General features: G+C 42.5%; 1 protein-coding gene across 4 annotated transcripts in view; it reads right to left on the reverse strand.

Moving 5' to 3' along the window:
- The window catches only part of DZIP1 (DAZ interacting zinc finger protein 1), an 84,590-nt gene that overhangs the window by 51,238 nt on the left and 7,063 nt on the right, over positions 1–26,289 (reverse strand). For all 4 annotated transcript variants that reach the window (XM_075563541.1, XM_075563539.1, XM_075563540.1 and 1 more), the window contains exons 6-9: positions 19,977–20,061; positions 15,262–15,386; positions 13,077–13,238; positions 9,376–9,513 (exon numbers count right to left, since the gene is read on the reverse strand). In XM_075563541.1, the coding sequence (XP_075419656.1) occupies positions 9,376–9,513; positions 13,077–13,238; positions 15,262–15,386; positions 19,977–20,061 (510 nt within the window). The remainder of the gene's footprint in view (positions 1–9,375; positions 9,514–13,076; positions 13,239–15,261; positions 15,387–19,976; positions 20,062–26,289) is intronic.

A 26,289-nucleotide genomic window follows, 5' to 3' on the forward strand; every position in this document is an offset into this window, starting at 1 on the left:
AGTCACCCTACAGGATGGGGTAGAACTGCCCCTGTGAGTTTCTGAGACTGTAACTCTTAGCAGGAATAGAAAGCCCCACCTTTTTCCTACTGAGAGGCCCAACTCATAACCTCTATGCCACTATAGGGTTGTTATAAATCTAAATAGACTCAACAACAGTGGGCTTGGGTTTGGTAAAATGAAGAATTACTTTACTCCAAGATTTTGTTCTCTGCTATCCCTACTGACTACCCAGTTGTCATTAAGTCGATTGGAACTTATTGGGGGGCTACTCTTTCAGAAGTAGATAGTCAGGTCTTCCTTCCCATGTGCCTCTAGTGGGCTCAAACCCCAAGCGTGTGAATCAGCAGCCCAGTAAGTGTGCACCATCTAGGGACTCTTGTTGTTACTGTTGGTAGGTGCCCTTGAGTGGGTACCAACTCATATTGACTCTAGTCCTGGCCCGGTCCTCACTTATATTGACTCTAGTCTTGGTCCAATCCTCACTCATACTGACTCTGTGTCTAAAAGACCTGCCTAGTCCTGGCCCAATCCTCACTCATACTGACTCTGTGTCTAAAAGACCTTCCTAGTCCTGGCCCAATCCTCACTCATACTGACTCTGTGTACAAAACAACTGCCTGCTTCGGCCCAGTCCTCACTGTTGTGTTCGAACCCACTGCTCCAGCCATGGCATGAGTCCTTCTCATTGAGTGCCTTCCTCTTTGTCACTGATCTTGTATTCCAGCAAGCACGATTTCCTCCTCCTAAACAGCGGGAGATTCATTAACATCCTGCGACATTCAGATGACACAATTTTACTTGTTGATAGTGAAATCAAGCAAGCAAGCAAACAAAACAAAACAAAGAAACCCCTCATGCCAGAGTCAACTCCAACTCATAGCAACCCACGGACAGAGTAGATAGAACTGGCCCTGTAGCTGGTGAGTTTGATCTGACGACACTGCAGTTAGCAGTCCAAACCCAGCAGCAGGACCCGGGCTCCTTAAAAGACACTGGCAGTTGTGCACTATTTCAAAAGCACACGCACCTTTTTATATTTTTAAAGTAGTTTTGCTGGCATATAATCCACATATCATGCAATTTAATCATTCAATGAAATTAAGAAGAGTTGTGCACCGTTTCAGAACATTTTTCTCCTGGTACGCATTGTTGTTAACTCTTCATTTCCCCCCTGCCATGCCCCTAGGTAATTATTAATCATTACAATTTCTAAAGGCCTATTTGTCCTGGATTTTATATACAGAAGATCATACGAAATACAAACAAGTAGTGAGCAACAATAAAACAAATAGAAAAATCCTCAATAAAAAAGAAAGCAGAAATATTTAAAGGAAACAACTTTAAAACGTGTCAAACAGGGAATCAAATGATGAGGTGTTTGTTACGATAACCTAGACTATTGGTCCAAGGAGATTCACGGGCATCTGCAAATGAATTTGGGCTTCAACTGTCAGGAATAATAGCCTTCTGCAAACGGGGTATTCAGAATTTAAATGTTGATACTATTCCATCAGATTTGGATTTTATCATGTATGCTGGTGTGCTTCTTCTGTGTGGACCTCAGTTGACACCTCACTTAGATAACTGCTTCTTTTAATAAAGGCCTTTAAGACCCTCGGCACTATTCTCTCTGATAGCCAGGCACTACCTGGTTTCTTTACCACACTTTGCTATTATAGCAACCATAATATCTTCAGTGATCTCTGCATGAGGGCCAGTGGGATAGATAGGTTTACTGTGTCAACCTGGCCAATAGGAACATGTGGGACTAATCAGGTTGCAGTTTGATTGGAGGACAAAGGGGTAAATCGATCTGCACAGCCTTCTCCCATCTCTCTTGTTCTCTGTTGATTGGACCAGCGTGTGGCTGCTTTAGCAGTTCTCCGACTCAACTTGTGAACTACACTAGCTGTAGGACAAGTCAACCCATGGATTGTGTCGCTAGAACTTGAGGCTCCTTCGAGACCTACTTTGCCACATTGCTGCTGCTTACATCACTTGAGCTTGAGGCTGGTGGATCCTGTCGCCTTACATTGCTTGAGTTTGATATTCCATCCAAGCCTGATTCACTAAGCTCCTGAGCTGCTGACTGTGGGTGACCTTCCCTGTCTGCTTCCTGTGGGTGGACTCTGCCTGCATTGCCCACAGGAAGACTCAGCTGTCTGCTTCCTTGACCTTGGATGTGGCAGCCCTCCTGAGTTGAAGGACTTCCAGTATGTTAATTGTTACACGGAAGTGAGTTGAACTGAGCCCTGTGTACTGTTGTGTGGACCAACTAGCTGTTATCTTTCTTTGTACTATATAAAACTATTCACACACACACACACACACACACACACACACACAATCATAAGCGTCCTGGTTTTGTTTCTCTAAAGAACCCTGTCTATCACAGCCAGTATTCCGGAGAGCCATATCACAAGAAATAATTGTTCTTAGATTGGGGCTAGAATTAAGTATGAGTTCAAAATCCATTTATATATCTATGTTTTATATATGTCTCTGGTTCTCTTTCAAGACATCATTGTCATTTCATTATGGAGGACATTATAAATCATCCTGGGCATAAGATAATTCTACTGATAGTGTCATTAATTTAGCCAATGGTATAGAGCTTAAAACATTGTTTTTAAAAGGAAATGATACCTGTATAGACCAGCTTTTCAGAACTGAGATACATGAATTGTGACTTGAACAGATTAAATGCTTAAATGTCTGGACACTATTTAGACAAATAATAGAGATTGGTGATAGGGCAAAACTTTCAATAACACTCATTCACAAAGGCAGAACCATGCCTTCCAGACTAGTATATATCATAAAAAAAGACAAAGAGGGCATTAAAAGAGTAAATATCTGGTAGCCCTAGGGCAACATTTAATATTCCCAGACACCCTCAAGCAAGAGAGCTGAACCAAGGTCCAATAATATAACTTCGGGATAACAGCTATTTACTTCTTTTCACAATGGGGCTAAGTCCTAGGCCTTACGTCCAAAGGAGGATGTCGGTTTCTTAAATCTGTTGCTGGGGTCTTTGAGGTAAAGCCCAGTGTCACACAGTAGGATTTCCACATTGAATCCTTCTGGTGGGATCTATGATGGATGCTGTGCAGAATCTAAAGGCCCAGTAATCTACTGCACATGATCTGGGTCGCCAAAGGCTGGAGAGAAACTACATCAGAAGTGCCCAATTATGAACCTAGTATTGGGTGTATGTATCCTCCCCTCAGGTTTTATATGATAACATTATTGTTAAGCATTTTTTCCCTGGCGGTAGGTTGCTTTACCTCGATTTCCCAGCAATAGAGGTGTAATTGCCTTGTCCATACATACTCCACTTCCCTCCTCTTGACTTGCATCTCTAGTAAGGTTCACTTAACACTCTTGTAGGAGTGTCTGTTGATTTGTGACCTTTGCACAATCCTGTATGGCAGCAATTGGACTTCTCCCTCTCCCCACATCTTCAGAAACTGACCCCTGCGGAGGTGGTTTTTAAGATGTACATGCAAAGAAGGTAATGTATGGTACATGGGCACTAGTCAGGCTCCCTACCTGGTTGCTTGGGAGACCACATTAGAAGATTACATGACATGAGAGAAGCCTGTCTTTGTCATCTTCATAAGTAATGGATTCAAACTGTATATTTCCTTTTGTGATTGACTAACTTCACTCAGCACAATAGTTTCCAGGTCCACCCATATCATGAGGTGCTTCAAGGTTTCATTGCTGTATTTTAGGGATACAAAATATTCCATTGTGTGTACAAACCAGAATTTTTTATCCATTCTTCCACTCTGGGCATTTGAGTGATTTCCAGATTCTTGCTATTATGAACTGTATGTGATGAATATGGGAGAGCATGTGTCTGTTCATGTTCTCTTGTTTCTTCTGGGTATATGCCCAGCAAAGGCACTGCTGGGAAGTACGGTATTTCTATTTTGTTTTTAAGGTAGCACTATATTGCTTTTCACAATGGTTGTCCATATTTACAAGCCCACCAAGGGTGTGTAAGAGTTCTAATCCCTCTGCATCTTCTCCATCATTTGTTGTTCTGCTTTTTAAACTGGGCTACCATTGTGAGTGTGAGGTGATAGCTCATCATTGTTTTGATTTGCATCTCTGGATAGCTAGTAAGTGTCTGAGCATTTCCTCGTGTCTTTTTTAGACATCAGTCTCCTCCCTTGTAAACTGTCTATTGGTGTCCTTCGCCTACCTTTTAATTGGATCGTGGCTTTGTGTCCATCACTCCTCCCTCCGTCCCATATAGAGGTATTGCAGAATTCTATAGATTTTAGTTGTCCATTGTGTCCAATCTCTAGGTTCTTGTTTTCCACTTTTGATAGTCTCTTGATGCACACATTTCTCACTGATGACCCTTGTCACTATGGGGCTTACATTTAATTTCTAATCCATCTTGAGTTTGTTTTATGCATCTTTCTTCTGCAGATAAAGATGAAAATTTTCCAGCACTATTTGTCCAAAAGGGTGTTCCTTACTTTCCCATTTAAGGTATTTTGGTCCTTTGTAGAAAATTAGTTGTCTGAAGGTGAAAACTTTTATTTCTGGGTTTTCTATCCTGTTCCACTTGTCTATATATCCATCCTTGTACCAGGACTGTGGCTTTGAGGTCAGGTAGTGCAAGGCCTCTGAATTTGTTTTTTTTTTGTTGGTGTTTTTGAGAGGTTCTTTTCTTATCCTTGAATTTTTCCCTCTCCATATAAAGGTGGTAATTTGTTTTTTCCATTTCTTTAAAGAATATAGATGGGATTTAGATCAGAATTGCATTGCATTTGTAGATTGCTTTAGACAGTATCAGTATTTTCACAATATTAAGTCTTGTTATCCACGAGCACAGGAGATTCTTCCGTTTGTGTAGATCTCTTCTGGTTTCATGTAAAAATGTTCTATGGGATGTTTCTTTGACTTGTGTTATTCCTAGATAATTCGTCTCTTGTATGGCTATGGTTTGGCATTGTTTCCTTGGTGTCCTTTTCAGAACTCTCTTCATTGGTACATAGGAATCCAATTGATTTCTGCTTGTTAATCTTGTATACTGCTACTTTACCAAATCCCTCATTTTGTTCACCATAGTCTTTTACTGTAGTGCCTGGGGCTCTCAACATATACAATAAAATTCTTCTTTGTATTCCTTTGATTTTTTTTCCTATTGTCTAATGATTCTGGCTAATCCTTCAGAGTGATAGTAGATGAGAGTAGTGATAGAAAGCATCCTTGTCTAGCACTTTTGTCTAAAATGTTTTCAATCTCTCCCTGTTGAGAGTGATGTTAGCTATTGGGTTTTTCTATATGTTCTTTGTCATGTTGAGGAATTTCTCTTCTACTCTTATTTTATTAAGTGTCTTTATCAGAAATGAGCATTGGTTATGGTCAAATGCTTTTTTCTGCATCCATTGATATGATCACGTGGTTTTTATTCTTTGCCTTGTTTGTGTGGTATAGTACACTGATGGTTTTTCAAACGTTGAACCATTCTTTCATCCCTGGTATGAATCTCACTTGGTCATGATGAATTTTTTTATATGTCATTGGATTGCATTGGTCAAATGTTTGTTGAGAAGTTTTGTATCTATGTGCATCAGGGATATTGGTCTGGAGCTTTGTCTTTGTGGGTCTTTACCTGGGTTGGGTATCAGGGTTATGCTCACTCCATAGGATGAACATGGGTGTTTGCTGCCCTAGTCTCTATTCCAGAATACACGGTAGAATTGGTGACAGCTCTTCACTGAATACTTGGTAGAATTCTCCTATGAATCCAACTGGTCCTGGGCTTTTCTTGGTTGGAAGTTTCTTGATGATCTCTATTTCTCCCTTTGATATAGGTCAGCTCAAGTTTCCTATATCCATCATTAGTTTGGCTAGATGGTATATTTCTGGGTATTTGCCCATTTTTTTCTAGATTATCAAACTTGTTGGAGAACAATCTTTCATAGTATTGTTATTATTTTTATTTCATTTGAATCTGTTGTGATGTCACCCTTTTGATATGTAATTCTAGATATTTGCATCATCTCTTCCTTTTCCTGTAAGTTTGCTAGCGGTTTGTCAATTCTGCTAAGCCTTTCAAAGAAACAACTTCTTGTCTTGTTTATTTTTCCCATTTCTTGTCTGTTTTCCAGTTCCTATTTTTATGCTCAAGTCTTTATAACTCCTTTTCTTCAGTTGTTGCCCTTGCTCTAGTTGTAGGAGGTGTGTTCAGGTATTGATTTTGGATTTCTCTCCAGTTTTCATGTATGCACTGGTCACTATAAATTGTCCTCTGATAACTGCTTTTGCTGTGTCCCAAAGATTTTGGTATATCTTGTGTAATCATTTTCATTTGTTTCAAGGAATTTTAAAAATACATCCCTTATTTGATCTACTACCCAGTGTGGTAGTTACAGAATCTGGTGTCAATTTGAGGATTAAGAGTGGAATCTTGCCTGTCAATCATTAGATAGCCAATGAGGCCTTTATGTGGTCATGGCCTTCTCCTGAGAATTCTGGGAACTCCTGTATTTCCTCCTTGGAGGCGGGAGAAACTCACGCTCTCAGCTCACTCCCTGGGAGACACAGCAGCTGACAGAACCCTGGGCTGGGAGCTGCCAGCACTGCGATGCTTTCAATGCCACTGGATCTACAAGACATCCCATCCACTGGTCTGTGATCTTGCATTCGGCATCATTGCATGTCTTGCGTGAGTCTGAAGAGGACTTTATATATTTATATCAGACATGTGGGCTAATATCAGACTTATGGACTTAATCTGGACGGGGCTGGGATGTCTACTCAATATTCAATTGCTCTTGTATATAAACCTGCTTCTTACATAGGAGTCTCCATGAATTTGTTTCTCTAGTCTACCCGGACTAATACATTATGTACCTAGGGAGTGGGTTACTAGAGAAACAAATCATAAAGATGGAGAGTGAATGTTTGTTTGACCTCTGTCTCATGGTAGTGTTTCTTCTTTGGCTAGTCAGAAGTCAGATAAGTCCATGCAGTTTACTGGGTTGTTTTCTGTAAAGAATATGGGAAGTTAAAATTTTGATTATCTTGTTTGGTTGTAGTCTTTGGTTATTCCTGTGTGAAATGGCAAAACTGATTGTTGTTAATGTATATTTTGAGCTCTGGGGTAGAAATCGCTATTATCATGCTGCTTAAGGAAAATGGCTGACAGAAGGTCAAAATGGCCGACAGAAAGCCTGGCTCTGGTTTGATGCTGTCAGAGAACTAATCCCCTATTTTTGTATCAGTAGAATAGTTTAGATAAGGATTTAGATAAGCTAAATAAGGATTGAACTTGACTGTTTAAGAATCGAGTTTAGTATCTGATTCTACTTTGTATTTCTTCTGCTTCCAATTGTTGATATAAGGTTTTACAGAAATAATTTTGGGAAGTATAAAAATAGAGAGTTTGTAAGCCCACTTGCATGTGTCATTACTTTGGTCTTTAGAGGGGTTTAGGGAAGGCTCCACAAGAAAGCTCTGAACAGATAAACCCCACCCAGTGCAAGACACTTGCATTCCAAAAGACTTTCCTGGGAGCTATTGACAGATTGAAGAAAAAGGAACTCTTTGGCTTTTTGAAGTTTGAACTCTAGTATTTTTTGTCAGAAGCTGGTAAAAATATGGAACCATGAAGAAAACTCCTAAGACTGAACTTTAAAGGAAGCCTGTGGACAGGCTGAAATGCTTGCCAGGTGACCACCTGGATCCACTTATTGAGTGGAAATGGGAGAAATGTAACAATAGAGAGATGGGTTGAGTCTGGCCACTGCCACCCATAGCCCGGGTTTACAGGAACTAGAGGAGAAGACTAGAATGAGACTGGTCTGAAGTTCATGACCTGGTATTAGGGGGCTAGGCTTGTTGAGAATTTGTGATGGGGCCATGGTCTAAAGGCAAGGTGATCAATGGACACCCTGGTGAGCCTATGTGAGGCAGCCCACATCGAGTTGACCAGAATACAGATGAAGAGATGTGATTTGAGCCTGTTACCTGGTGCAATATTGTGGCAGGCTTCATGGATGGCCTATCCTGATTTGACTCTGCTTATGAATGCAGACTTCACAAGGTTCCAACTGGAATGAAGATTCTTCACGTCAAAAAATATAACTGACTCCTCAGAGCACTGGTTTGATTTACAGTATAGAAATTGGGGGGAAAAGGCATGAAGTGGCTGGCTTACAAATTTTCATAGGTGCTGGAATACATTCATAGGATTATAGGATTAAGGTGTAGGTGCTACTTAATTGCAATTGCTAAGACATAGGATATTTTTTGTGCTGTTCACTTATAGAATGTTATGTTTGATTGAGGGTCGCACATTTAAAAATTGTATGCATTATACTTTTATCCTAATAGGTACAAATATGGTTTTATTACTGTTTGAGAATTATATGCAACTAAAGAGTTATGTGAAACCGTCAAATTGACAAGGGGTGGTCTGTGGTAGTTACATAATCTGCTGTCAATTTGAGGATTACGAGTGAAGGGGTGGAGTCTTGCCTGTCAAATCATTGGATAGTCAATGAGGCCTCTATGTGGGCATGGCCTTCTCCTGAGAATTCTGGCAACCCCTTTATTTCCTCATTGGAGGCAGGAGGCACTCTTGCTGTCAGCTCACTCCCTGGGAGACATAGTAGTTTCCAAGACACACGGGGCTATGCTGATGGCAGCAAGAACCCTCGACCTGGAGGAGCCACTTGGAGACCCCTGCCAGTGCTGAGATGCTTACAATGCCACTGGATCCACAAGACCTCCCATCCACTGGCCTGTGATCTTCCTGCATTTGGCATCATTGCATGTGTTTCTTGAGTCTGAAGAGGACTTTATACATTGGTATTGGACATAAGGGCTAATATCAGACTTATGGACTTGATCTGGACGGGGCTGGGATGTTTTCTCAATATTCAATTGCTCTTACATATAAACCTCTTTCTTATCTCTGGATTTGTTTCTCTAGTCAACCCAGACTAACACACCCACTTTTTAAAAAGTAGCATGTTGCTCAGTCTCCCTGTGTTTATCTTTATGTTTCTGTTCTTTCCATTGTTGATTTCCAGTTTTATAGTGTTATGAACTAAGAAAATGGATGGTAGGACCTCAAAGTTTTTTATTTATTGAGGCTTGAATATGTACTGAGCACAGTTAGCTTTTTAAAATGGCATATGCTTATCTTCTTTCTAATCTATTTTAGGTTCATAATCTTCATTTGTTTCCTTGTAAACAATTATTCCTTAGCAGGTAAAGAAACAGAACGAATCAGCCAGTCACAAAAAAGACACCTTTTCTGTAAATGATGTTTACTATGAATTACTTCACGAAGAAAAACTAAGGCATGCGCTGCAGTTACTCCCCGCTTTTACATACCTGCCTATCAAGAAGTTGCATCACATTTTGGAAATCCTGGGGGCACTGAGGACGGTCTTCTTTAAACTCCTGTGCATCTTTTAACGTGCCTAGATTGGACTTGATCTGCAGGTTGGACTTCTGTATTTCTGACAATTGCTAGAAGAAATATTTTAAAATCACTGACGGAAATATTTATACCTCTGTAAGACGGAAACAAGAGCTAAAGGCAGGGAGCAGTGGAGCCCTGTCTTAAATTGGACTGTTCTACAGCAAGCTCATCTGACTTCTACTTCCTTCCTAGTGGTTCAGCTTCCTTTCTTTCACTTACTCTCTGGGGTTTTTAACTGAAAGTGTCCAGGATGAAGAAAATGTATATGAAAACTGGACTTTCTAACCTCAGACACGACTTTACATTTCTGATGGGCTAGGACTCTTTGTCAGACACAGAGGAATTGAGTATAACTGGTTCTCAAATGAAAATAAGACAATATAGTGGAGAGGCCAAAACACTTCAGCCACCCGTTCCGTAAGCCATTTGGTGCATAATGCTTAATTTCCCCCTTGGCTTTTTAGTTCTAAAGTCATGTTATCTCTGCTGATGTCGAGTCAGTCCCCAACTGCAAGCCCAGGCATAAGGTTGCCTAGTCCAGCACCATCCCATGTCCAAGTGTAGAAATGGCTCCTGAAATATGCTCAGCAGCACAATAACATGGAAGTCTCCAATGACAGATGGGTAATGGATGCACATGAAGTGAATCAATCAGAAATTAAGCCAGGTGTCCTGCACAGAAGATGAAAATCCAACCCTGAACCACCACCAAATACTACTGTGTTTCTAAAGAAAACCACAAAAGGGTAGAGGGGTCTAACTCCCAATTCTGTAAGTATGACTTTCAAATTCTGACTCCTTTCCGAAGAGTGAAAGATGGAAAAACTTGGCAAACACAGCTGGAGTCAAGTGATCAAGGTCAACACCAACCACCATGAATCATGTACCCTTTGTGTAATGGGATGAAAAGGGCACTGTACTTCAGTGATGTGCCTCTCCAAAAGCCCATAGACCCAGACTCATCATGAGAAAAACATCACACAAATCCCAACACAAGGGAACCCTCCCATACACCGGCCAGTTATTGTCAAAATTGGCAAAGATCATCAAAAATAAGGATAGTCTGAGAAACTGTCACAGGCAAAAGGAGGCAAAGGGGCAGCCCTCGCCCCCCAAACATCTCAGAAGACTGGAAGGGGCAAGAAAGGAGGTAAACAGAAATGGGGACCCCAGGGAGGAAACAGGAGAGCTGTTGTGACATTCAAGAGACTGCAGCCAATGTCACAGAACAAAATGAGTATCAATTGTAGGATGGAGAATGAATTTGTTTTATAAATTTTCCACTCAAATCACAATAAAAAGTTCAAGCAAACAAAAAAGAAAGCCATGGAGACATGACAACTAAATGTAATAGAGGACCCTGGAACAAACAGAATACATAATGTAGAAACTAAAGAATAGAAATAAAATATGCACTTCAGCTAACAATAAAGTATCAATACTTGTTCACCAACTATGTCAAATGTATACTCAAACATGACAATATTAGGGGAAATTGCACAGGAGGGGGGAGAGTTGGAGGGAATTTCTGGTTGAAAGTACACTGTCTAAGAACAAAAAGGAGTGCACCTCTGTATGTTAGAATGCGATGAACTGAAGAATGGACAAATAAACTGAGGTGTATCCATACAAGAGAACATTGTTCAGTCATATATATATCCCTGCTACCTAAGTGAACTGTGGAAACATTCAACTACACAACTCAACTCACTGCCACTGCGTCGATGCTAACTCCTAGGAGCCCTATAGAACAGGGAAGAACTTCCCCTGTGAGCTTCTGAGACTGAAACTCTTCACGGGAGTAGAAAGGCCAATCTTTCTCCCGAAGAGTAGCTGATGGTTTAGAACTGCTGACCTTGCAGTTATGGGCCCAAGGTGTAACCAGAGATCCTTTTTGAAAGCATTAAGCTAAGTGAAAGAAACCAGTCACAAAGACCACCTATTATAAGATTGCATGTGTGTGAAATGTCCAGAGTAGGCAAATCCAGAGACAGGAAAGTAGCTTAATGGTTACCCAGTGCAGCGCAGCTTACAGGAAAATGGATATGACTGCTAATGGTTATGGGATTTCTTTCTGATTTTATGGAAGTGTTATAAAATTGATTATGGTGGTGGATGTACCACCTTGTGAATATATGAATTATATACTTTAAATAAGTATATCGAATGGTACGTGAACTATGTTTCAAAAAAAACTATTTTGAAAAGGGGAGGTTGGCATGGAAAAGCTGTGAAATCAAGTCTTACTCCTTCGTTATCATGGAGGGTGGGCGATAACAGGAGCCACAGATAAAAGAACTGTAACTGACAGCACATTACGAAGGAGGAAGTGGCTTTGATGGGAAGACTGAAGAAACCAGCCTTTATGGCTGTGGAGAATGCAGCCTCCCACCACAAGAAGGCATCTGGCAATGTGCCTTCAGGGGAAGACCCCAGAGTGCAATGGTAAAAATAAGTATTCCCTGGAAGTTCTAATGCTTCCAATAAGAATAATTATAGAGAGGTGACATGGAAATAAACAGGCCAATAGGAAGCCTTCTGAAGGAAGCTCGCCAAAGAGACAGTGAGCCATAAGCCACCCAGAGTTATCTCTCCCTTCCAAGCGGGAGCGGGACTGCGTCACAGAGAGAAGATATACTGGCTACGATTGTCTTCCAATAATGTTTTACTGACAGATGTAGACAGGGACTCAGGGACGCACAAAACTTTCAGGCCATAAAATCTTCTTCTGATATTTTTTCCCAATCATTTGAAAATGGACAAATTGCTCCTGGTCTACTGACGGTACAAAAACAGGTGGCAAGCTGTTCAGAGGTCACCCCCCAAAACTAGAGTGTAAAGAGTTTTAGGGAGGGATCTTGAAAGTATATCCTTCTATTGAATTAATTTAATGAATGTGTTGGTCCCTAAAGGGTGCTCAAGGATTTCTTAACTTTCCTCTTTTCTGGCCCCTTTATCCCCATGGTTGATTCTGGCTTATACTTGCCCAAGGAGCTCAGGTGAACTGTTGGCTGGGGGATACTGATTGGCTATTGTTACAAAGGATGAAGGTCCAAGTGGGCTGTCTCCATCACTCATGCATGTGATGAGGGCAGCGTGGCCAGGGTAGCCAGTTCCTGCAGCCACCTTCTGCCTTCTTGCCCCTTTCTCCTCACCAGCTGAGACTGGGGCCAGGAAGGAGACTTTTAGCAAAAGGTGTCCATCTGGTTTTCTGGATCAGCTTCCCACCTGGCTTTTCTGGGTCAGCCTTCACAAACCCAGTAGTGGTAAGTTCCAAAACCAGGGGAGGAGTTGTCCTATGAAGCTATGTGACCCTATCCAGTTCGTCAAACCGTGATCCTCTATGATCAGATGGGATTCATTCTTGGAATGTGCTGCACTGAGGGTGGGTGCCACGAAGCCTACGCTCAACCTCATCCCTCCTCTGACCTGTTCCTTCTCTATGACTCGTACCCCTTTTAAAGCTCTCAGGAAGGAGGAACATCTAAGCCAAAGGTCAATCAAGGAATGACTGGGTCCTCTGACCACTTTATCACTCTGGCACCACCCACCTCCCATGGCAACAGAAGCCCTCTTCTCAAACTATGAGAATTGCCAGGTGAACACTTACAAATTCTAATGCTGAATTCTTAGAAGTCAATTCTTTAAACTCCTTCATAAACATCTCCTTGACTTTTTCCATTTCGTCCACCAGCTTTTCCTTTTCTTCTTCTTTCCACCTATCAAATAACTTCAGGAATTCTTCCTCTTTTGCTTTCTGCATTTCATATTCCTGAAAAATTATTTTCACACACTGTATTTTGGGATGTGGTGCAAATATACAAAATTTTAAAGGCACAGCCAAAGGATATGTATTAGTCATCATTGCTGATTTCGTTAGGCTGGTAACACAATGATACATGCAAGTCAAGACAACAGTAAGCATCTCATTGTCCCTGTACACCTTAAAATCAATACAAAACAGAGGCCCCACACCTCAAACTTTTCATGTTCTACAAACCTGTATAGTGAGTCAGGCAATAATAGACCTACTTTCAAAGAACAGCATCAGTCAAGCCTTAGAAGAGTCCTTCCTGTCAGTGCATCAAATTGGCTTGGGCTAGCCCATAGGAGGCGCAAATAGTCAAGCCCTAATACTAGCCAAGAGGCTGGCAGTTCAAACCCATAGCCTTAAAAATGCTATGTAGATAACTGTATCATCAACACTTCTCTGTAACTCTAGAGTAGTTTTATCTCACTCAGAAGCAACCCTATACTCATAAATGGTCCACCACTCCCCACACTCACTAGTGAACTTCCTCTAGCTGTGGACTTACCTGTTCCATTTGGACGTTTCATTAGGCAGGATTTTAAGCATGACCTGATTTCATTACTTTAACTCATGCTTCCAGAGTCCTTACTATAAGTCATTCAATCTTCATACTGTCCCATTGCACAGATGAGGAAAAAGGAATATAGGGCCGCCAGGGGTCAAAATTGACTAGCTGATCACCAATAATAATGAGCCCCATTCCACTCATCCACCAAAGAAAGCCAGATTCAGGTTTATATGCACTAGATCCAAGGTTGAGCTGATCTAAATTTGATTTCTCATCTAAAACCAGATGGAGGAAAATCACCTGCCTAGAGGTTCTAATGCTCCAATAAAAGTGTTTTGTTGCAGGTGATAATATTAAGGTCAAAAAGGGCTGCCTAGGTTCAAATCCTGGCTCCTCCATTTATCAACTGCATGACCTTGTTCAATTCAACACCCCAGCCACCTCCCCCCCCCCATATTCCTTTTTCCCTTCTGTGCAATGGGACAGTAACAGTACCTCCCTCTAGGGTTTGTTAGGAAGATTAAATGAAATGCAGGGGCTGGATGTACTCACTGCTCATGAGTACAGGGTTCTTTCTGAGGAGAGTAAGTCTACTCTGGAGTTAGACAGTGGGTAATTCCGATTTTGTGGCTTGTGAATTATATCAATAATTTGAAAACAAAGAAGCATGTGCTCTTTGGACAATATAAAAAATGGAAAGCTACTTCAGTAATCAGGCATCTCATGCTCAAGAAAAGAATCCATGAGCACATACAAAAGAAGCTAACAGAAACAGAGGGAACATCAGGATGACAAATGAGCAAAGAATTAGACATCTAGGAGAGCTGGCAACGAGGAGTCATGGAGGTTCCTGGTTACGGTTTTTGATAGAAAGGCATCTTCTTCATTACTGATGGAAATAGCACTGTTGGGTTTTAAGCCTTTAAAAGACAGGAGAGCTAACTTTCCCCCCATGTTCTTTTGTGGTTCAGACACTACATAGTGGATTGGCAATTTAGGCATGTTTCATCAACACAAACGCCAAAGCGTCCTGTGTTTCTTACAGTCCAGACCACAACGTAATCACAAGCAGATGATTGAAATAAAAATACCGTCAGTCCCCACAATTCTTGAATCCTGGATTTGCTAATGTTTATTTGTAACCCCCATGGCAGAGACTCAAAGTGAAAGCAATGGGCTGATCAGAACCACTGACAGGGGTTTCAGGGGCTTTGCACGACGTATTAGAGTTGGTGGGTGCCACCGAGCATATATTTGACTCACAGCCACCCTACATGACATAATTAAACTGTCCCCATGGAGTTTTCGTAACTGTCAGGCCTTTTCCTTAAGGAGCCACTGGGTGGCCTTCAAATGCCAATCTTTTGGTTAGCAGGCAAGCTCTTCACTATCTGCACCAGTCAGGCTCTTTTGTGTAACGCAACACCATGCATAGGCGAATGGAAGGTACCCCTGTGTCAGAGCGCAGCCCCCTACCTTAGAGAATCGCACTGCGTGGGCATGCTGCGCAGCCTCCAGCTGAGACTTGGTTAGCTGTAGCTGCTCCTTCAACATGTCGATCTCATCCTGGAGCTTATCTGTCTGCATCCTCTTCTTGTACTCTGTCATGACAGAAATAGCTCATTTACGATACAGCTTCTTCTGAAAGCTTCCTAGAGTGGGGTCCTCTTGAAGCTCAAGGAAATGGCTCTCTCTTGGGTTATCAGTCACTTTTTTTACGTGCCGCAGGTCAGTTTTTACTCTGTGGTATTTTTTTAGGAGCTCTAAGTGGGATTCTGGATGGATAGTGTTGAGTGGATTCTTTCTGTCTCTGTGTTGAGGCTGGATTATTCTTTCTGTCTCTGTGTTGAGGCTGGAATATCCCTCTGGAGAGAGGCTGACAAGATAACGTTGACAAGGAATAATCATTGTGACAAGGAATAATCACTGCACACCATAGCACTCTGGTTGTCTTCATCAGAGAGGTGAAGCAACGGCTTCCACCGAAAGTCCTACCACATTGAAATCTCAACATTATCATCCTCCTGGTTCCAACTGAGCTGTGCTGAGAACTCTGACCACTACTGAACACAAAGGGCTGGCATTCAAAATGTTAATTCTCACCACAACCGGCTGACTAAGGTTAACACTGAGGTCCCGAGACATTGTAAAAGGAAGCAACAGCGAAGAGACGAAAACGTACGTACATGTACTTACATGCAGGTGTACACATGACTGAATGGATGTGCATGTGCCTGTGACTGCCGACATGAGAGGTATGGAAACCAAAGCAGAAAGTCAGAATCTCAAAGATGACCTGAAGAAATAATACTCATTTCTGAGACACACACTCTTTGACACAAGTATGAGACAGAATAAGATACTAAAACAGAAGAGAAAGAAGGTCAGATTAAAATAGTTCACCTTGCTCTGTTCTCCAATCCACTGCTAAATTTTACCTGTGGTCCTACATGGCTTCCTGCGCTCCAGCGCTCTGCTCATTCCTAAATGTGTCTAGAGAACTGAAATGGGCGAGGGTAGAAGCAGGCTGGCCCAAAAGGGAAGTGAAGGCAGGCTCAGGGCAACAAGCTAGGCATGCCTCTGACTGTTTATAACAATTTAAGAATGCAGTCAGAATCGCTGTGGCTACTGGGCTCTAAGAGTCCTGGTAGTGCTGTTGGGTACACGCTGGACTGCTAATGACAAGGTAAGCTGTTCAAATCCACCAGTCACTCAGTGGGAGACAGCTGGGGATATTTGCTCCCATAAAGATTTACAATCTTGGAAACCCTTTGGGCTGCTAACAGCAAGGTCACCAGTTGGAAACCATCAGCCGCTCCTCAAGAGAAAGATGGGGTTTCTTCTCACATAAAAAGTTATATACAATCACAGAAACCCACAGGGGCAGTGGGTTCCTACAGGGTGACTATGAATTTGGATCAACTCAATGGCAGTGGGTTTTACTAGGAAAACTAAAGAAAGCTTAGATCTGTCCAAGGAAAAAGAGACTTTGCACATTGAGGATATTTAAATGGTATGAAAAAAGCCACAGAAACCCCTCCCTCACAAGGATCAGCCTAGAATCCCCTCCCAGGGGGATACATAATGGACAAGTGGGTGAGGGGTGACAGAGGACGATGTAAGATGTGGAAAAAGTAATCTATAACTTATCGAGGGTTTGTGAAGGAAGGTGGGCGGGCAAGGGAGGGGGAAGAATGGGAAGCTGCTATCAGGGGCTCAAGTGGGAAGAGGATGCTTTGAAAATGATGATGGCGGCATAGGTGCAAATGTGCTTGATACACTGGAGGCATTTATGGATTGTGATAAGAGATGTAAGAGCCCCCTAAAAAAGTATTTAAAAAAAACAAAACTTCTCCTTCTTGCCAGCCAGGGTGCAGTATAGCACCAATGAAACACACTTTCCTCTAGTTCTTTAATGCTTCCTCCCCCAGCTCCCAACCCCCGCCACTATCATGACCCCAATTCTGCCTTGCAAATCTGGCTAGACAGAGCTGGAAACACGGGGAATCCAGGGCAGATAACCCTCTCAAGAGCAATATTGACAGCAACCATATCATGATGATAAGGGGAAGTTGGGGGGAGATAGGAGGAACCGATCACAATGATCTATCTATAACCCCCTCCCAAGGGAGTGGGCAATAGAAAAGTGGGTAAAGGAAGACATTGGTCAGTGTAAGACATGAAAAAAATTATAAATTATCAGGGGTTTATGAGGGAGGGAGGGTCGGGGAAGGAAGGGAAAATGAGGAGCTGATAGCAAGGTCTCAAGTAGAAAGAAAATGTTTTGAAAATGATGATGGCAACAATTGTACAAATGTGCTTGACACGATGGATGGATATATGGATTGTGATAAGAGTTGTATGAACCCCAAATAAAAGGATTAAAAAAGAAGAAGAAGAAGAAACCCCTCCCTCTCTTAATTCTTCAGTTAAACCTGCTTGGATCCCGGCTGATCCCCATTGGTACTCAAGCATGTCTTTAACATCTTCTCCATAAAACAAAGAAGAAAGTCACTTGCTTCCACAGCTGCCTCCAGATAGTGCCTTGCACCTCTTGCTGTCCTTCCCAACAAGTTACTGAAATAAATAGTCTGTATTTGAAATGAAAACTCTCTCCCCAGATTTTCAGTTCAGTTTACTCTACTTGGGTCTTTGTGCCCCCACCAACACACCAAAGCAACAAAAACCAAGGTCACCCACAACTCTCATCACAACAAACCCAATTGTCTTACCCTTCTCTACAGCTCAGGAACTTGTGATACACCTGACTTGGGGCTCCAACATTTTACCACTTGGTTTCCATGACAACACAATGTCTGAGTGTCTTTTGTGACTGGCTATTTCTAACTCCCACCCTTCACCTCTTCTCAAGCTCCAAGTGTTGTCAGGGCTTTGGGGCTGGCCCTCAGGCATCTTCTCTTTGGGAACTAGATAATTTCATCCATCCCAGCTCTCTGAAAACCAAACCAACTCACTGCCATCCAACCAATCCCAACATGTCATGTGACAACTTAAAAGGACAAAGGACAGGGAAGAACTGCCCCTTTGGGTTTCCAAGACTTTTAATTTTTGCATGAGTAGGCAGCCTTGGAGCTGTTTCTGCTGTGGAGCAGATTGTGGGTTTGCACCAGTGACCTTGTGGTTAGCAGAGCAGTGTGTGTCTCACTCCACCAGCAGGCCTTCTTTAGCTTTACGTACAACACTAAATTGGTACCGTGTCTCCCCGAACATAAGACATCCCTCGAAAATAGGACTTGACTTATAGTTTTGCCTCTCGCTGAAATATAAGGCATCCCCTGAAAATAAAACCTCCCCGATAATAAGGCTCCCCGAAGCTACTGTAATTCTGGACTATAGCGGCGGGCACTGCCGCGCAGCTCACTGTTGGCCGCAGCACAGCTGGAGCAGACAGGGAGTGTGAAGAAATGTACCATAGATAGATTGTTGTACATGGAAATCATGGCAGTAACAAGAAATTCTTGATACTGTAGGATTCAGTTTGTCTGGTTATGCAGGTTTGTGATGACAACTACTACCGAACTGTATACAGGCAATAAATTTCCTTTTTTTGTGTTCAACATAAATGTGCACCGTATTCTTCTTCATGGAAAAATAGGATATCCCCTGAAAATAAGACCTAGTGTACCTTTGGGAGCAAAACTTAATATAGACACTGCATTATTTTCGGGGAAACAGGGTATGTCCAGCCTGAGTTCCTACTTTAACATCTCCCACCATTTTCTATGATCCATTGTTATGTTTGACCCAAATTTACACAGGTCTAAATAAACTCACGCCTCTACTTCCTGCCCATCTCTGTACTATCACCTCCATTCTCTCAAATGTATCCACATAGGACAAAATCACTGGGGCCCCTCTTTACTACTTCATCTTGCCTCATGCCAAGTCAGATCTCTGTGACTGATACAGATTCTCTAAGTCTCCACTTCTCTCCATCTTGCTGTGGCCCAAGCTGTCAACTTCCCTCACTTTCCAATCGGCCTCCACTGCTGTCTCCTCTCCACTCTGGTGGCTTCCCATTACACTGACAGAAGCATCTACATTCCTGCCCAACACCTGCCAGGCCCTGTGTGATCTGGCCCCCCTCTCCCCAACCTCACCACACTCAGCCACCTTGTTCTTACTAACTCGACCAACCTTCTTCCCCTTCCTCAACTACAAATATTCTACAAATATGCCTTCCCTCACATAATCCTTACAATCAGTGCCCCCTTTAGCTAGGACATTAATTTTCCAGACTTTCACAAGGGTGGGACTACCTAAACACTCAGGTCTCTGATCAAAGATCACATCTGAGGAGCCTGGGTTGACCCTCTGGGGTCCCTTCTCCATCCCACTTCCCTGCTTTATTCCCTTTGGTGTATTTGTCGCCATTTGGAAAGAATCCTTCATTGGTTGGTTTGTTTTTTTTACACATACCTCCTCCATCCTTTCCACAACAAAGTAAGATTACAGAGAGCAGGATTAGTCAGTTTTGCTTCCTGCTGACTCCCTAGCCTGTGCATCCCGCATAATCGGGGGTCCCTACATTAGTGAATAAACAAGCAAGTCACCACTTTATTTGGAGAGGTCTGAGAAGTGGATTACTGTTCTCAGTGTTTCACTTTTAAAAAGGGAAAAGTATTGGGGGTGGGGGAGGAGAGTTCTCTGAAACAGAGCTCAGTACTCACCAAGGTGAGAATCCTCAAGATGACGGCGCTGAATATGACTCTGCAGAAAAGCTTGGTTCATAAAAGCCTTGTCACAAAAGTGGCACTGAAAGGGAGAAAGCAACAGAACCAGGTGTCTGTGGGCAGTGGTCCCCCAGCTCCTGTCAACTACCATTCGGTGGAAGACACTGGAAAAAGTGCAAGAGTTAAAGCACCAGGGATGAGATGCTGTCAGATGTGCAAGCCTCCAATTTCATGCTTTACATGTGGGTTCATGGATACTCAGATGGGTGTGGGAGAGTGGGACTATATACATCTACAAACACATACATATGTGTCTGAGAGAGCTATTACTAACGAGATAGAGACAATTTCAAGTACTGAATCATCATTTCTGGGGTTTCCCCTGTCCAAAAATACCATACTAACTACTATAGCACCATGCTGAAAGCCTGACTCAAACAGACCGATGGAAAACCAGGCCATTCTTTCTAAAGTACTGGAAACTCTCCTTTGCCAGCAGTGTGCCACAGCGCTTTCTGGAAACCCCTTAGCTAGCCTGAAAGTTCTTGCCCTATGACCACCCAGCAAACGCAACTTTTACCACTAAGTCTGCAACACTCCAAACACACTAAACCTTCTGACTGCCCCTCCAGCATTTCTAGTGCGTTCCTACCACAGGGCATTAGCTTGAGCTGTTCTCTTACCTCAGTCTGCCTTGATCTTCAGATGGCCGGTTCCTTCTTGATATTTGAGATGCCACCTTATACTCAACAGTATAAATATTCAAGTGTCCTTCACACCAAAGATGAATGGCAAGTCCCCCCACCACTCACTGCCATATGACATCCTTCTTTTACCAGTTTTCTACCACGCCCAGTGCCCCTTCTCCTGTGGAGTGATGGGTGGATTTGAACTGCTGACCTTCTGGTTCATAGCCCATATAGTCATATTTGTGTACTGTCTCCTCTTTCAATCTCTCCAGGTTCTCAAATGTAAGCTTGCTGAGACAGAGATTCTGTCTATCTTAGTCACTATTGTGTCCCCAGAGACTAGCATTAATAAACGATTCAATATGTCTGGAGTCCTAGTGGCACAGTGGTTAAGACCAGCTGTCTAAATCAACCCCGGGGGACTCTGTGGAAGAAAGGACCTGGCCAGGTGTCCCTATAATGACGACAGTCGAAGAAGCTGTCTGGGGCAGTTCTGTTCTGTTACATGGGGTCAGTATCAGAATTAATTCAATGGCCCACAACAAAAATAATTTACTGATTAAAGAATTCATCAATTCCACCAATGTCTCTATTTTTCCATTCATTCAAATTATAAACAAAATGCACCTTAATTTATCTAAATCCTGTTCGCTGAGTCACTCTGAAGTAAACCCTGGTTATTACATGTTTAATCTATAAATAGTTCAGGATAGATATCTAAAAGATACACAATCTTTGGACACAAACATAGCAGCATTATTCCATCTTTTAAAACGTGAAATTAAAATTTTTAATCTCAATGAATGGTCCCTCCCCACTCCATTCCCAAAATTTCCAACATTGCCTTAGCAAATATGATTGAATCATGATCCAAAAGGATCATATTCGTGATGCCTAGATTTTATATCAACCTAATGGAAGCCCTGGTGGAGTAGTGGGGATGCATTAGGGTGCTAACCTCGAGCTCAGAAGTTCCAAACCATTAGAAGCTCCAACAGAAAAATGAGGCCTTTTTCTCCCATAAAGAATTACAATCTCAGGAGCTCACAGGGGCAGTTCTAATCTGTCCCACAGTGTCACTATGATTATGAGTCGGAATCAACTCAAAGGCACAGAGTTTGAGGATACCTGTGTGAAGGTAGGGGTTTAATCCAACTTGATGATGCTTCCCCTGAGGTATGGCATACATTTCTCTTTTTGTATAAGAGAAACTGGGACCGTCTCTGAGTTAGTGAAAGTTTGTTGTGCCAACCTGGTCAATAAACACATGTGGGGTTCATTGAAGGGTGGAGAGATAAATGGCTCAGTGAGCCTCGCCTTGCTAGTTCTTGGATCTCTTCTTTGTGATGGTCGGACCAGCGTGCAGCTGCCTTAGCCAGTTCCCTGCTTCAGCTGGCAAGGCTGACTTCCTGCAAGACACCCCCAAGGAGAAGCCGCATGGATCTACCCTGATGCAGCCCTGGGTGCTGGAACAGCCGTGTGGAGACCCCTGCCAGTGCTGAGATGCTTACACGTTCTCTGATTAGGCTTTCCTCCTGCAGTCAGGGTCATAGTGTGTGTTTTGTGAGATGGAGGACTTTGTGGATTGGTGTCGGACATATGGGTTTAATGTTGGACTTGTGGGCTTGGACAGCACTTCATGTGCACCTACCCTTTGTATAAAACTCTTTCTTATACATGAGTTTCTGCGGATTTGTTGCTCTAAAGTACCCAGACTAACATAGTCTCTCTTGCTCCTTTTTCACTTCCTCCTTGACTGGGTTGCTTGTTTGACTCTGGGGTTGGCAGCTGATAGGGCCTGCCAATCTGGGGAGCTGTGGCGCCCTGCCATGTTCCTATAAACCTGAGATCCACTTGACTCTGCACCCACTGACCTGTGGTCTTCCACATTCCCATTTCACCCTCTTGCTTCAAACACTGGCAACTATGTGAGTCGCTTTTGTGAGAGATATAACATTCTTCCTTGAAATAGAGGAAAGAACTAGGAGGCAAAGGGCACTTATAGTCTAAATAAAGGCATGTACATATGTAAATATATTTGTATATGAGGATGGGGAAATAGATATATGCGCATACATTAATAGGTTTAGTATTAAGTACGCAGATGGACATTAGGCCTCCACTCAAGTACTCCCTCAATTCAAAAACACTTTGCTCTATTAAACTGGCATTCCATGATGCTCACCTTCCCGACACGATCGCATAAGCAAATGTGGTGAAGAAAGCTGATGGATCCCGGCTATCAAAAGATATAGCATCTGGGATATTAAAGACTTGAATGTAAACAAGCGGCCATCTACTGAGAAGCAATAAAGCCCACAGGGAAGAAGTACACCAGCCTGTATGATCACGAGGTATGGAAGGGATCAGGTATCAGGCATCAAAGAACAAAAAATCAAATCATTGTGAATGAGGAGGGGTGCAGATTGGGGTCCCAAGACCCATCTGTAGGCCACTGGACATCCCCTTACAGAAGGGCTGCGGGGATGGGACCAGCCAGTCAGGGTGCAGTGTAGCCACCAGTCAGGATGTAGTGTAGCCAGCATGAAACATACAATTTTCCTCTAGTTCCTAAATGCTTCCCCGCCCCCACCCCACCTCACACTATCATGATCCCGATTCTACCTTACAAATCTGGCTAGACCAGAGGTTGTACACTGATACCGAAAGGAACAGGAAACACAGAGAATCCAGGACAGATGATCCCTTCAGGACAAGTGCTGAGAGTGGCAATACCGCGAAGGTGGAGGGTATGGTGGGTGGAAAGGGGGAACTGATTACAACTACCTACATATAACCTTCTTCCTGGGGGATGGACAACAGAAAAGTGGGTGAAGGAGATGTCGGACAGGGTCCCTGAGACCCTTCTTCCATGTGGGCTTTGTTGCTTCGCAGCTAGATGGCCACTTGTTTACCTTCAAGCCTTTAAGACCCCAGATGCTATATTTTTTGATAGCTGGGCACCATCAGCTTTCTTCACCACATTTGCTTACGCACCCGCTTTGTCTTCAGCAATCATGTTGAGAAGGTGAATATCAAGGAATGCCAGTTTAATCGAACTAAGTGTTTTGCATGGAGAGAGTATTTTAGTGGAGGTCCATCGTCCATCTGCGACCTTAACACTAAACCTAAAAATATATACACATAGATCTTTCCCCCTTGTCATATATAAATATACTTAAATATGTACATGCCTGTATTTAGACGTCTATAAATGCCGTTTGCCTCCTAGTTCTTTCCTCGATTTCCTTTTTCTCTCCTCTTGTCCCACTATCCTGCTTAGTCTTCCTTTGAGTTTCAGTACTTCCTCTGGGTTACATTGCCCTTGATCAAGCCCTAACAGGCCTCTTACACCCTCCTCGCCACCGATTTTGGATCACTTATTGTTCCCTTGTCCCTTCCTTTTCCCCACAACACCCTCTCCTATGTCCCCCTGAAACCATCGGTCCCATTGTCTCCTCCTCCAGATTGTTTATCCAGCCTATCTTATCTAGATAGACCTGCAGATAATAATACGCACAAAAACAAGACAGAGGAAAACAAAACAACAATGACAAAACACAGATAGATCTTAATAGAGCCCCAAGATTAGACTTCTTCACTAGTTTATCTATACTACTATTTGGTTCAGAAGATTTCAGGGGATGTTTCTGGTTTTAGGGTTAAAATATCTCAGGGCAATAGTTTCAGGGTCTCATCAAGTCTCCATAGAATTTTTCATAGATTGGTTTCATGAAATATTAAAATTCTGTTTTGCACTTTTCCGCATTTGATCAGGAGTCTTCTACAGACTCTTTAATCAAAATCTTCAGTAATACGATTTGAGCACACCATCCAGTTATTCTAGTCTCATGGCAAAAGAAACCACTGACCGAGCCACACACACAAATTTCCACCTTCCATTCCTGACTTTCCCCCCTCTGGTCTTCCATGTGAAAGAGACCCATTTCTGTGCCTTGATGGCACACCCCACACAACGCCCTAAGAAAAAAACTGAAAGTACTAAACACTTTATTAGGCCAATTAATTGGAATGTCCCATGACACCATGAGCCCAACTGATAACATACTGAATCCTTTGAAGTGTTTTAGCTGTGGATATAAGCGGCCTCAGCAGCTGGTCTTTTTGCTGCGGTCACTGTCCATGTATCCATCTCACAACATTGGCCAATTCAATTTTTACAGGTCCACAGCTTATTGAGAGCATCTGCATGAATTGGCTGAGCAAGTCCTCTAATTAGTGTGATTTCCCATCACTGTAAACCAAAACTCAGCCCTACATAAGCAATAAGCCTTTTCTCCCCCTCTCCCCCACCTCCCCTCTGCTCCTAGTAACCACTAACCAACGTTGGTCTCTCTAAATCTGCCTGTTCTTGTTGTCTTTTCATGTAAACAATATCAAATGATATTCATCTTTTTATGATTGACTTATTTCACCCAGCATGTCTTCAAACTCCAGCGATACTGAAGTACACATCAAGACTGCATTTCTTTACTGGGCAAGCAGCGTTCCATTGTGTATGTGCACTACATTGTGTTCTATTCATCTGTTGATGGGCATTTAGAGTGTTTCCACCTTTCCAATTTTTCATAATTAGCTGAGAACATGAGATCTGGTGGTTCAAATAGTGAACATGCTTAGCTGCTAACCAGAAGGTTAGAAGCTCGAGTCCAACCTGAGGTAGCTCAGAAGAAAGGTCTGGCAATCTACTTCCAAAAATCATCAGCCATTGAGCATTCCATACTGTGAATGGTGCTGCAAGGTAGACTGTGCGCACATCTTCTGGCTTTATTTCATTAGGATAGTCCCAGCAGTGGGAGTGCTAGACCGTACTGCTTTCCATACTTTACATTTTAAGCTAATAAAGTGGTCAGACAAATAAGAATCAAGATGCTTCTTTTTCTATAAAAACTCCAAAAAATGTTGAATTATGTTCATTAAACATGGTCTCAAAACATTTATTAGTAGGTCCAACATGTGTCTTCCTAAAAACATACTCCCATCCAAAATTATTTTGAAATGAAAAATATGTTTGCGTGAAAGGAGTAGCAGGACCCATTGGAAAGGGGTTCCTTTTCCGAAGTAAGTAACACAAGGGCGCTTTATTCTTCTTGGTGCTTTTTGAGATCTCTTAAAGGCCAGGGCCAAGGAGAGTGGCTAAAGGACAAACATTCCTTTTGTGAAGAAAGGAAGTTGACTCTGGCCTAAGTATTTTATATGAGGAGGTAACCCCCCGAAAACCCCCTGGAATTTTTCATTGAGAACAACTGAACTAGAACCAGGAACTCAAATCCCCTTCCTGGGCGGCTGCAACCCCCCAAAAATCTTTTTCAGGCCTTCTAGACTAACTGAGTCTAAATTCTATCATTGTTCATTGGTAATCACAGTGCTGGCATTTAACACACACTAAGCAAGGGTCCTCAAACTATGGCCCGCGGGCCACTTGCAGCCCACCGAGGACATTTATCCGGCCCGCCGGGCGTTTTTGCCCCACTTTTTTTACTACAAAATAAGATTTATGCAGTGTGCATAGGAATTTGTTCATAGTTTTTTTTTTTAAGCTATCGTCCGGCCCTCCAATGGGTCTGAGGGACAGTGAACTGGCCCCCTGTTTAAAAAGT

Source organism: Tenrec ecaudatus, chromosome 11, assembly GCF_050624435.1.
Source record: "Tenrec ecaudatus isolate mTenEca1 chromosome 11, mTenEca1.hap1, whole genome shotgun sequence".
In the NCBI taxonomy this organism is placed as follows: domain Eukaryota; kingdom Metazoa; phylum Chordata; class Mammalia; order Afrosoricida; family Tenrecidae; genus Tenrec; species Tenrec ecaudatus.